The following is a 13,157-nucleotide window of genomic DNA, read 5'->3' as shown; positions in this document are numbered from 1 at the left end:
TAAAGGACCGATAAACAAATTTTTATTTTAATATTTGAAATTTAAAATGAAAAATTGTTCATTAGCAAGTTTCTTAAGTTTCCTATAAATCTGCGAACTTGTCGCTATTGAAATGCAACTAATTTTATGAAATACTTCAAATCTGATTGTTTCATACAAATTATTTGTGCTATGTATATATGTGATTCATTCGATTGAAATTATGCATCTTTCATGTTTACTCTCTGAGGATTAGCCGTGATGGGTTGATCGCTTGTGAATAAACGAATATTCAAAGTGAGAAGCATATTCCATCAACGTGCACTTGTCACGCACTCTTCACTTGGTTTACGTGAGTGCACCACGTATGACTGCAGTAGCATCTCGTGAAAAATGTAAGGCATGTTCAATGGAATGCTGTGTTAAAATGAGAATAGAAATTTTTGATAGTATTACTTTTAATGCAACTTCATAAATATTAGTTTTTCAGCTTCTAAAGTCGAATTTTAGATTTTATAAAATTATTCAGCATCGAGGGTAGATTTTATAAAATTATTCAGCATCGAGATTTTATAAAATTATTCAGCATCGAGGTTAATAGAATGATAAGCAACATATTAAAATATCAGTCTTTCAACTGGACCATTTCAAATCTTCAAATATATGTCAAGCAACGTTCATTTCTTTCTTTGTATTAGTTTAAATAAAAAATTTAAATGTAATGTGAAAATTCAAGTTAAACAGTTATGCGAATATTTATGTGAAAAAGTTAAGATTTTAAATTGAATTTAAGTTATTTCGTGATAGCCTCTATGACCTTTGGCACTTATGCAAATTCGACGTTGACAAAAGTGAAAAAATCTGTGCCACGTAATTGCTGCAAGGATTAATTCTTAAATATTTATGCATCGTAAGCAATACACTTTTACGTTTCCAGAATAACGAAATATTGATCCGAATCAATCTGAATTTTAATTGCAGATATTTCGATTTTCTCTTCTCTACTTCACTCGTATCATTTTTGAACCAAACTTACGGAAAAGTCATATTAGCCATAAGCAACAAAGGTCAACAAAAGTAACTAAAGGCGAAAGGTCACCTCTATCTGAACGGCTGAATTTCTAACTTCTTAAACAATAGAAGTTCATAAGTTATTGGAAAATCATTTTCATTTTTGATCATAGAAGCAATCGATTTTTTTTTTTTTTACTTTTGATCATTGATTCGGAATATTCGCCGCGCACTTCTTTTTTCCCATAATTCTTGATTATATGTCAAAAGGGAAGTCACGCAGATATTATTCAAATAATTTAGCATTCTTTTCAATTCAAATTATCAATTCAAATTATACAGAAATTACTTCAAAATTCTTTGCTAAAATTTCAAGAAGGCAAAAATTTATGCAATGAAAATACTTTCAAATAAGGTTTAAACATGCATAAAAACTGAATCAAATAATTATGTAATGAAAACTCAAAGTTATTCAAAAGATAAAAAACTTTAGAGACTTCAGGAATCTGTGTAAAATTCAGACTATAATCTTGAATTCAAATATTCCCATCACATACCACACCTTTTTCCAATATCGATTCAGGTAGGTGTGTCACCGGAATAACTGCAGCGCAAAGTGATTGACGAATTTGCATCAAAAAAGTTTTTCTTTTCATCAAAATAATTCCACCTTTCTACGTGTCGCCATGAATGACAAGGTGAAATTATTCAAATTCTCCAACAAAAAATCATTCCTATTCTCACCTGATAATTTCAACCCAGCTACTTGATACAGCTTTTGTCAGCTACCTTGTTAGTGACAAGATATCAATTCACAAAAATTCGCATCAATTTCTGTATCTCTCAGATCAGCGGCGGAATCTGCTGAGTGATAAGCTCTTCACTTGCCAAAAAGTGAGCATAACGGACGTCATCTTCCGCATTTGTCAGGTACCGTTCTCCGCCCAACTGCAACTCCAATCGTCTTAAGTCCATGTAAACTTGCGCTCCACCCAGCCATTCATGTTTCATGCATTCATCAATCGACAAACGCTCCTCAATCTGCAAACTCCGACTATTGGGCATTGGTTTCTCTATGTCGAGAATACAACGACCTCGACCTTTGACCTACTGTCTCCACATGGAACGCCCCGCAATATCGAAATGTGGCGGACATAAATAGAATTTCCAAATGTTTTGATTTTCTATCTGTCTGGGATGGATAGCTTAACGGTTGACTTAACGGTGGTGCAGGTAACAAATGACGGAACGGTTCCAGTCAATGCCATCTGACCACCACAAGACGGCTATTACCTTCACTTTAAGTAATCTCTGAATCAGGTCAATAGCTTCACGTGATATCTGTTGCCACGGCTCAGCCGGAAACATGAAGGCAGCATTTTGTATTTGCTCAGCAATTTCTTCGCCATCATTAAACGGAAATGTACCACTTAACGTCACGTAAATTATCACACCAACAGACCACATATCGAGCGATTTATTGTAACCTACAAATTATCTTTGACATTAGATTGATGAAAAGCAGTTAAATCCCGAGAATGCGATCCCGAGAAATGATATCAAGCAGTAAGTGATTGACAAAGATAATTTACAACAAACAAGTAACTGAATAAGTAGTAATTTCGGGAAATGAAGGAAATTCTTTTCTTTCAAAGTTAACCTCGCTTTTGAAGAACTTCCGGAGCTAAATAGGCCGGAGTACCAACAATCGTTTTCCTGAAATTATCACCAATGAAGCAATTTCTCTTCCCTCATCCATGAAACTGAGTTAACCTTACAATTTGTTAAGTTGACAATACTTTACAGTCAGTTACATTTCTTGTAACCGAGGAAAACATTCCAGGCCTTACAAGTTTTAGTCTTAACGGCTCATTAAAGCAGCACTTCGTAGACCGTATATCTCATCAGGTTAAACTCTCGAGTATCTTATAAACTAAATTTCAAAATGAACAATGAACTACCTGAATTGAGCATCACCGATAAATCGAGCATAGCCAAAATCGCATAGTTTTGTTTGAGGGAAAACATTGACGAGATCAGATAGTAGGACATTTTCCGGTTTGAGATCGCAATGTGCGATTCCCTTTGAATGCAAATATCGAAGGGCGCACAAAATTTGTATTATCAAAAATTTGGTAACTCGTTCGTCCAGGCGACCCGCAGCCTGAAAATGAATTAAGAAGAGTGGAAATTCTTGAAGTGAGATGAAATATTCAACTTTTCTTTGTTATCAGTAAGTGATTGTAAGTTTCATTTATTTTCGACAGCAAAAATTGTTTAATATAACGCAAATATTCCGACTTTCTTGTCCTCAAGCACTTAACTAGGTAACGAAGGCTTCTTTCCAAACTTTTCTAAATGATTGATACACTTCTCAACATACCTGAGATTACAGAAATGATTGATACACTTCTCAACATACCTGAGATTACAGAAATGATTGATACACTTCTCAACATACCTGACTTAAAATCATTTCCAGCATGTCACCATTCATTTTCTCCATTACCACAAAAATTTTATCCTTTGTTTCGAACATTGATTCCAGCTTGATAATACCGCAATGACTAATCGATTGCAGAATTGCTACCTCACTTCGCAATGTGTCCACTCCCGCCGGTGACTTCTTTGAAAAGCGATCCTTTGCTATTACCTGAACGCATTTCAGCAATCCTTCAACTCTTCCAAATTTCAACTTGTCAACTTGTCAACAATTACATTTTATCATCACTGATATTGACAAGCTTATCTCTCTGCTTATGCTTACTTCTACTATCCTCCAAAATTTGTAGGTTAATAAATTTGATGAACTGTTGTTTGCATCAGGTAAATTAGCACTATCTCTTGTTTATTATCATTAGCAAGCCATGAAATAAAGAAAGAGATTAGTTATGACTTAAGTCAAAAACAAAAAAACCAATGTTTGAAATTTAAAATAATCTAAACGCTTACCTTTACAGCAACTTCACGTCCACTTTGTCGATGAACGCCTGCATAAACGGTACCAAACTGTCCGGATCCAAGTGTTTTATCTCCCAAAATCTGACGAAATAAATTTTCCCTTTCTGATTCTTACCGAATCAAAAATGAAGTAACTTTAAAATAGCAAAAAAGTTCTAAAAATTAGGAAAAGTCAAGTTCCCTTATAACTTATAGAAGTGAGTGCTGCTGCCTGGAAATTAATTAACATTTGAATTAAATGAACCTGATACAACTCGGTGAATTGTAATGCTGGTTCTGTGCTTGACGAGTCGTTTCTAGATGGTGGCGGTCGCAATGCTTGTTGCAAAGCCTAGAAAGTCTTCATGAAGCCATTTAAGTATCAGTTAAATTCACTAGTTATATTGTCTTTTGACTTTCTTCACTTCCTTTGAAATATCAGTCACATCTATCTCGAGAAATTAAATTCCTTTAGAATAAGTGAAGATGTCTGATGAAAAAATATAATCAATTAATCACCTGAAACCACATTTGCGCATTTGAATTACTTTTCCCACTTGCGTGACGTGGAACTTTTGAAGGAGGAGCACTGTACACATCTAAATTTTCACCTACGCAGTACACCATATGCGATGTTGTCCGGATTTCAAAACAGTGAGCCGGAAAACTGCAAAGTAACGAATTAATTTGAATAAATACGTACTGTGAATCATTGCTTCCATTATATATGAGTTATAAAAGGAATATTTAAATTGGAACAAGAAATTAAATTTTAAAATTAATTTGATAAAGCTATTTGAATTTTTAAAATTTCATTCTTAAATGGAAGCGAATCGACAAGTGAAGAATAAAATTTATTGAAAATGGGTGCATTTCATATTCACGATTTCATTCCATTCTTGTTACATTTTGAAATAAAAGTATCGTGGAGTGGAGTGGAATGCTTTCAGAAGTTCAAGATTTAATTTCAAATTTCACATTTTTAAATTTCTGAGTTCATAACAATAAACCTTGAATGCAAAGGCGGTCCATTATACGGCGTCAAAACCATTATGCCACCAAGTGGAATAGTTCGATAAATGCGATGTGGATTTACACCTATTTAAATAAAATTTCAAAATTTTAGCTTCACATCAAAAAAGAAATTCCAAACTTAAAATTTTAATTTAATGCAACATTTAGCTCCATAATAAGAATTTCTAATTCTTTCGCATATTCAGCACCGCTCGCATGGATCTGTTTGATAGAATTCTTAACAAATTACATCATTTGCTACCTTCATTATATTCATTGTACATATTAATGGCACCACCGGAAAGAATCCAGTAGTGTCTAAGACGTCGTTCAGGTTGATCAAGCATGAAATGGATCATCCATCCTTCCACTGTTGGTTGTCGATTTGTAACTCGTGTTGATGCTTGTCCTTCAAATTCAAAATTGATACCATTTTAGATTTGTTAACCATCAACGTATACGTGAAATAAGAACTGGAAAAGCCGGAAACCTGGCAACCGAGCAAGCGGTATCATCGAATCGGTCTCTTCCTGTGCCGCAGCTTCATCATACGCAGTCGAAAGCAACGACGTATCATCGTCAACACTTAGCTGATCGAACGAAGGTGTTATAGCACCGTCTGCTATCTGACAATTCATAGGTAACAGTGAAGCGCACTTCCTATGGACGTTAACCTGAAAGAGTGCCGCATGGTAACCACCTGTTCACAACAAATTTTCTAAAACATTTAAATTTGGAGGAAAGTAGCAATCAGCGGATGAATGCTACTTAGCTAATTGAAACTTGTGTTGTGGAACCTTGCAATCACGGCAACGCAGTCCTTGTTTCATTAGACCAATTAACATTTTGTCACACACTTTGCAAATAGTGAGCGTCTTGTAATTATGTACAGCCAATGTGTGCGGCAAGGCAAATGCGGCATCTTGCTGGCATCGAAGATCATCTACAAGTATAGCAATTAGTTTAAGTAATTAATTACGATTTGGTTATCACGTAAGCAGCGTACGTACGTTCCAAATAGAATGAAATCAGTTGTTCTTGCTTTCGTTCAAAAAAGAAAAGTAAAGAATACAAATACCTGTAGAAGCAGTACTTGGAAGAATCGTAGTTAGGCTATTTTTGGCACAATTATTCCTTGGCGCAAATGCACATTTTTTATGAAAATTACATCTACAAAAATATTGAACTTTATTTTTAAATGCAAATTGAAAAACGCCAATATTTAACAGTAAATGAAATATTTGAAAAAAAAAAAGTATTTCTGGAAATGGAAAACTCGGATATACTAAAACTAATAGGAATTTGATACCGGCATTTGGCGCACTGCAAACCCTGCTTGATTAAGCCAACCAGAATCTCACCACAATAATCACAAAATGTCGGAGTCATATATGACGTAACAGCGAGCACGTGAGGACGTGTTGGTCGTTCGTTACGATCTATCAAAATTATCTCCACGATACAACCATTATCCTCAAATTGACTTCTTCAATTCTCATCAAACTAATCACCGAAACCTCAAGTACATGTGCTGCCCGGAACTTATGCGCAAACGGTCACAACAAATGCGGAAATGGAATACCAGCTGGGTAACAGAAGCCAAATGCTGCAGCATATTTGGCGAGTTATAATCATGTCTGAATAAGTGTAGTTCACAACCGTTCGCTAATTTACCGTCGTAATGCTTTTCAGCTATTTGTCTGGCACGTTCACAGAGCAGTTCAAATTGCTAAAATGAAGTAATTTAAATTGACTTTAAATTATTATTATTATTAGAATTTATATATGAAAGAATCACTTCGCTCAACTTTGAAGGATGTCGAGATCAAGCCAAGTTACCAAATGGAGACAGACTGAAGACTCATCTCTCAAATAAGCTTTACTTATCACCAGTGTCTACCAAAAGTTTCGAAGAGAATCTCCAGAAACACCTGGATATCTCGGAGCATCAGCACATCAGACACACACTTCAGTATACTTTCCGCTTCTCTAATATAGCATTAAATGCACCTAACAAAATGAACCGATATTGACCTGCGGATTATCGGATCGCTCAAGGACTAATACTTCCTTCAGTGAGCCGTACTGAAGTGTTATCGATATCCTTCGATCCTCCCAGGTATCCATTGCTGTCACATCATCATTGTTACCGTTAATTCCGGAATTGTTATTCAGCATTGAGTTATTATCAGCGTAAAAGAGAAAGTGAAGGAATTCAGGAATTGTCCATCAGAATGATGGAGCTTGCAATCATCGTCCTGAAACACATCAGGATTTCCGGAATCACAGTCAAAAGAAGAGGATCAAGGCAACTGCAGTGTATTGCGAAGCTTTTAAATGAGAGGAAACTTCAAAATACTTCGTCGATTACTTTGAAATGCTTCTAAAAGTACGTAACCAATTTCTGCTCGGATCAACACAAGCCAGCATTTGCCGGACTAGCCTGAATACACACTCCGACATATTATTCCGGAACTATTCAGACTACAGTCAAATCATTTCTATGTAGTTACCACTTTTCCCAGTTGAATAATAATTTGACAAAAACAAGAAGGAAGAGTTAAACTTCGTCGTTTTGGTTCGTTTAAACCGAAATTCGAGTGAAAGATAAACAGAAGTGAAAAGCAACAATAGGGATAAGTGGCTGTGATGCATCTCTGATGCGTATCGATGAGATGGACAAAGGTAGAAGATGGACGTGTGAGTTGCGCAGCGGTTGCAGACGGTACCGCTGCAGTCGAGAAATGCTGGTTGACTCAAAGACTGCAGCAGCTGGCAAACAATTTCAGTAGAGGGTCCATCGCCGAGACAGAACTGGTTTCTCCTTCGATTCTTTAATATTGTCGCCTTTGTACCACATGCCAAACTGTAATGTAGTCATCGATTAGACAAATCGCTGTTGTTTTACTATTTATCATTATTATCATTTGTTTATTCATCTACTTATTGTTGTTATTATTTATTATTATTGGTATTTATCATTATTATTTATTGCTATTATTATTAATTAATTATTGCTGGTAATTTGATGGTGATGATAATGAATACCGTTGTTCCATTTTAATGCAAACAGAGACAAAAATTGGAATTTTACAAGAAGAGAACGATTGAAGACATTTCTTGAAATTGGCCAATTTTACTCATATAGCGATAATCAGTCAATCTAATTAATGATTCAGAATTAGTAATTTGAAAACGGTCACAGGTGAATAACTTAGGTGGGTGTCGACTAACCAACAAATGGCTTTCCCAGTTTACCTACCTTAAATCCTGATGGTATGCATTGTCAGATACATCGATCCGATAAGATAGTTGAAATAGAGTAGTTAGAATGATTGAATTTCACTGCTAAACTAGATAAAATTTACAAAATTTTTTGAGAAAAATCATTTAAAAAACAGTTTGATGAATGTTTTATTTGCAATTAAATGCTTTGACAAAGCATAAATGGAACAGAAAAGGTAAATTTGACAAAGATGGATGAATTCCATCTCTCATTCCTCAATCAATTCAGCAAAACTTTTTTTAGGTACTTATTTAATGCACAGTCATTACAATGCACACAGTGTTGTTTCAGTTTAAAAAAAAAAATTTATGAAATAAACTGCTTGCATTAGGCCTCGAAATTCTTTAAGCTATTCCTTAAATTACTGAAATAGAAAATAAACGAGAAATGAAACAAAATGGCTTTTCTTTGCATTGCCTTTCAGTTTATCTGGTACAGCCTGATGGCCTTCTGGTACAACCTGCTTGGCCTTCATGGCACAACCTGCTTGGCCTTCATGGTACAGCCTGATGGCCTTCATGGTACAACCTGCTTGGCCTTCATGGCACAGCCTGATGGCCTTCATGGTACAACCTGCTTGGCCTTCATGGCACAGCCTGATGGCCTTCATGGTACAACCTGCTTGGCCTTCATGGCACAGCCTGATGGCCTTCATGGTACAGCCTGCTTGGCCTTCATGGTACAGCCTGCTTGGCCTTCATGGTACAACCTGCTTGGCCTTCATGGTACAACCTGCTTGGCCTTCATGGTACAGCCTGCTTGGCCTCCATGGTACAACCTGCTTGGCCTTCATGTATGATTGACTTTCATTCAAAACATTCCTCAATAATACTAAATAATTTCATCAATTCAGCCAACGGTCGGTCACTCTTGAGACAACGATCGAATTTGACGTAGAGAAAAGTTACTGTCTTATGTTGCATACCTTTCCACTACAGTATCCCAAGGTGCATGAACACAGATCTATTTGATAGACTGATAAATGCAGCGGTGGATTACAAGGATCGATCGAACTGTCCTGAAAGAGAGAGCACTGTAATCTTTGTGCTTTACCTGTAAACACATAAACAAAAGTTCGGTCAGCTGTTGACAGCAACAGAAACACTCTGAAATATCAGTGAACTGATCGACAGAGGGACACACCGTTTGTTCGCGACAACACAGATATATCGTTGTGTCCTCTTATCAGTACTCTCTAATGAATGAAAAATGATATTAGTGATAATTTCAATCTTTGGAATGTAAAGAATTTTTAAATATTTCTAAATTCTGCTGTAAGTTTCTGTTAATAATGTAAGTTGTTATTAATAGAAAATGAGAATAAATAGTTGGAAGTACTAAAAAGTCCAAAATGCTTGGGAAAGTATCGGATAACTATAACTGTAAGGTAAATTGGGAGATTTTACCCTAAGCAACGGCTAAAATATCTAACAGTCACGTAAGTGTCTCAGTGGAGGGACAATAAATATACGTAAGCAAGAGACAGTGAGTCATTTCCGGATAAATAAATGATAAATTTTGCACGAGATTTGAATCACAGCAAAATTAAACTTAAACTGTTGAAAAAAAAAGCAAAATTAAACTATTAAACAGTATGTTGACCTAGGAGTGAGATCAATCGATTATCGATTAGATTATAAGATTATCAATATCGATTAGACCCGAAGATTATCAATTGATCAGCGATGTTTGTTTGCCCTTACACTCTGTATTTCTGGAAGTGCTTGTGCAGTTGAACACGTGTACCAACCATATCAAAGAGCAAAAACGGGGATGCCCGAGGTGAGGTTCGAACTCACGACCTTCAGATTATGAGACTGACGCGCTAACCAACTGCGCTACTCAGGCCACACAGCACTCATTTAAATAACTCTTCGAGAGTTATAGATGGGACATTAGCGCTAATATTTGCATAATACCGAAGATTTCACATTGGTTCCACGTATACAAGTGCAACAGTTTTGCATGATATAGCAACTTTCGCCAGTACTTTCCTAAAGAAAACTCTGAAATATTTTGGCTTTACTGTGTACTTTACGGCGCAGAGGGCGAATGAATCATTCAGTTGAAAAGTTGTCAACAAGTAAAGACATAAGCTAAAGAATTGAATTTAGCATCTTTTGCTTTTATTCGAGAAGAATTGTAGGCCATCTGCGATGGATGGTTTGTAGCTGAGCACAACAAAATAAAGCAATTTTGCCATACTAAAATAATTATTATTTTCCAAATGAAAAAATATCTATGTGTAATTTTGTTTTTATAGTAATTAATTAATGATACACTTTTAAGTATTACACACAACAATACCATTTTCTTTTAAAGTTGATAAAATTCTAATCATTTAAATTTCGTTCCATCTTATCTTGGCTTTAATTTCATCCATTTTTTCATTTTTGCTGATCAGTAAATACAAATATTGAAAGTTGAAATATTGTTTTACAGCTGAGAAAAGCTCGAATGAAAAGTAATTTTTAATTTTGTAAGTATTAATTGGACTCATTTCGAATTCAACATGAATTTCCGATAGTTTTGCTCTTTCAGCAAATTTCAACCATATGATTAGCCTTCTATCTCTTAAATTGCTTCTTTATTTTGAACTGCTAAAATCTAAAGTTTCGAATGAAACATGGAGGACAATTTAATTCACCCATGTGACATTCATGGCCATTTTATTGGATTAAGTGCAATGATAGAATGACCTTTGTCACTATCCCAAGCAGATTGAGAATCGAAGTTCAGTCGTTATCGCTATATTCTGATTCCTCTAGTTCTGTTATTAATAATACACCTGTATTATAATAGAGGTATTAATCATAGCCAACATCTAAAGCCAAATTCTTTGCATCGGAAAATTAAAAATTTTTACATATTATTGTAGCAATTGGATGCGCAATTTTCCCATTTGAGCCATTTAGAATTTATGAATACCAAAGAAATTTATTTCATTGAAAAAAACGCATACTTTAAAAGAAACCGAATTTTGGAATAATTTCGAGTTTTTGCTTAGGATTAAAAAGCATATGTGATTAGTAAATATAACATTTAAGGGTAAGAAACTCTCTGACTACTTTTGATGAACTTGTTAGCATAATCTTTAAGTAATCCCATGGGTAAAATTTAATACTTACTCAAACTTTCCACTCCTCTTCCTTTTTTCTTTACCATCCAATCTCTTCCTCACTTTCATCTTTTAAATAACAAAATATTTTAAATTTATATACATTTAAAAAATACGTAAACTTTCAAATTTCATTCTTTTCGTTCCAGTAAAACAGCTATGTTTGAATAAATTTTAGTTTTATTATGCTAGGTTTAATTTCTGTCCTTCTGCTTTTTAAATTTACTTTTCCACTGTTTATGCTTTGCTATTATAATGTGTGTTGATTCAAATTATAGATCTGTTTGGTGTTCTTTTAGTCATTTCCAATAATTGAATATCTAATTTAACTATTTCCAATTATAACTGAAAAAAGAATTCGTTTTTTTTTTTTTAAATTTCCTCTTTTCCTTTTCAAAATTATATTTCAGTGTTTCATTTGTCGAAAATTTTGAAAAAAGCTTTGAAAAAAAAAAGCTTAAGTTGACAAATAATCTTAGCAAATATTTAAAAAGAATTCAATAGCCATTGCTAACATCAAAAGACATTTTGCTCTTTCCCTCCTTTCGATCATAAAATGGCAACACAAGCAGTGATCACCACTGATCACTGATAATCAATAATGATTGCTAATCATACTTCCAATCAGTGATTCCTATTTCTGCTCAATAATTTACGCTTTTTTTGTTTCACTTTATTGATCAAATTTAATTCAATTTCGCTCATTTTAAATTTTTATCATCGTTTCATTTAATAATGCAAATGAATATAAATGAGACATAGACTAATGCACATTTGAGCCACGTAAAAATAAGACAGATAAAGACATGCCTAAGGCACGTAAAGACGACATAAAGGCCAAGGCATGTTTAGGGCACGTAAAGACGACATAAAGGCCAAGGCATGTTTAGGGCACGTAAAGATGACATAAAGGCCAAGGCATGTTTAGGGCACGTAAAGATGACATAAAGGCCAAGGCATGTTTAGGGCACGTAAAGATGACATAAAGGCCAAGGCATGTTAGAACACATCGAGATGCATTTTGGTTAATTAATAATCACTTACCGATTGTTGAAGTAATGTCTTTATTTTATTAATCATTCAAAATTGTTTCTTATTTGGAATTAATCATTGACCATTCAAACATTTTTCTTTTCAAATTAGAAATACTTTTGAGCATTTTATTAATACATTCTTTGATTTTGGCAGAAAAATTAAGCTATGCTAATGCACATAAGAAGTTAGGTTAATTTAATTAAATTCTAATTAATGTAATTTAGTTTAGCTTAATTTCACTCAAATAAAATTAGTCCAATGAGTACTCTTAAATTTATTGACTATTTTGATTTTATTCACAGAATTCAAGGAAAAATTGAAAAGGGTAAACTTTCCTGTTTTCTTTTAATAGCATTTGATACAATTCCAAAAAAATAATGCGTATACATTATATGCTGTATCCACGTAAAGTAACAATTACGTGTACGTGACCTGCGCGAACTCGGAAATACCAAATTAAAAGAAAGTGAAAATCTTTCATTTTACTTTCACTTATCACAGATCTTTATTCATTATTGAAAGAAGTTCTCTTGATAATAATAGTGATATGATTAGAACAAATTTGCTTCATTTCCATATTTTTTAAACTGAAATAGATCTTTGACTCAAATGTAAATTAAAATGTGATTTAGTAGTGTAAATCATTTTTTCTAATTGATGATTTTTCACTTCAAACCACTAATTTTTCCATCCATAAAAGTTAAAATTAAAAAATTTCCATTTTTTTTTTTTAAATTTCTATCTCTCACTTATAATTTTATATTATTTATATTA

General features: G+C 34.1%; 2 protein-coding genes and 1 non-coding gene across 3 annotated transcripts; 1 reads left to right on the top strand and 2 right to left on the bottom strand.

The window, feature by feature from the left end:
• Positions 1–1,833: 1,833 nt before the first annotated feature.
• Positions 1,834–7,122, bottom strand: Bma-dkf-1 (PRKD2 protein, putative; the record flags this gene model as incomplete). The annotated part of the gene is made up of 16 exons (XM_043082766.1): positions 1,834–2,031; positions 2,284–2,477; positions 2,651–2,706; positions 2,952–3,154; positions 3,452–3,643; positions 3,943–4,032; positions 4,196–4,282; positions 4,450–4,597; positions 4,941–5,028; positions 5,207–5,353; positions 5,435–5,618; positions 5,742–5,887; positions 6,023–6,114; positions 6,254–6,417; positions 6,527–6,673; positions 6,979–7,122. The coding sequence occupies 16 exons, from the start codon at positions 7,120–7,122 to the stop codon at positions 1,834–1,836; spliced, it is 2,280 nt and encodes a 759-aa protein (XP_042938700.1).
• Positions 7,123–7,614: 492 nt separating this feature from the next.
• On the top strand, positions 7,615–9,029 carry Bm10745 (Uncharacterized protein; the record flags this gene model as incomplete). Its single annotated transcript, XM_043082765.1, has 2 exons — positions 7,615–7,761; positions 8,655–9,029. 2 exons carry the CDS (start codon positions 7,615–7,617, stop codon positions 9,027–9,029), a joined length of 522 nt encoding a protein of 173 aa, XP_042938699.1.
• Positions 9,030–10,004: 975 nt separating this feature from the next.
• Positions 10,005–10,078, bottom strand: Bm14631. The gene has a single exon. It is a non-coding gene; the product is annotated as a tRNA-Met (tRNA).
• Positions 10,079–13,157: the final 3,079 nt, after the last annotated feature.

Source organism: Brugia malayi (assembly GCF_000002995.4).
Source record: "Brugia malayi strain FR3 genome assembly, contig: Bm_008, whole genome shotgun sequence".
NCBI lineage: Eukaryota > Metazoa > Nematoda > Chromadorea > Rhabditida > Onchocercidae > Brugia > Brugia malayi.
This window is presented reverse-complemented; position numbering and strand designations above follow the sequence as displayed.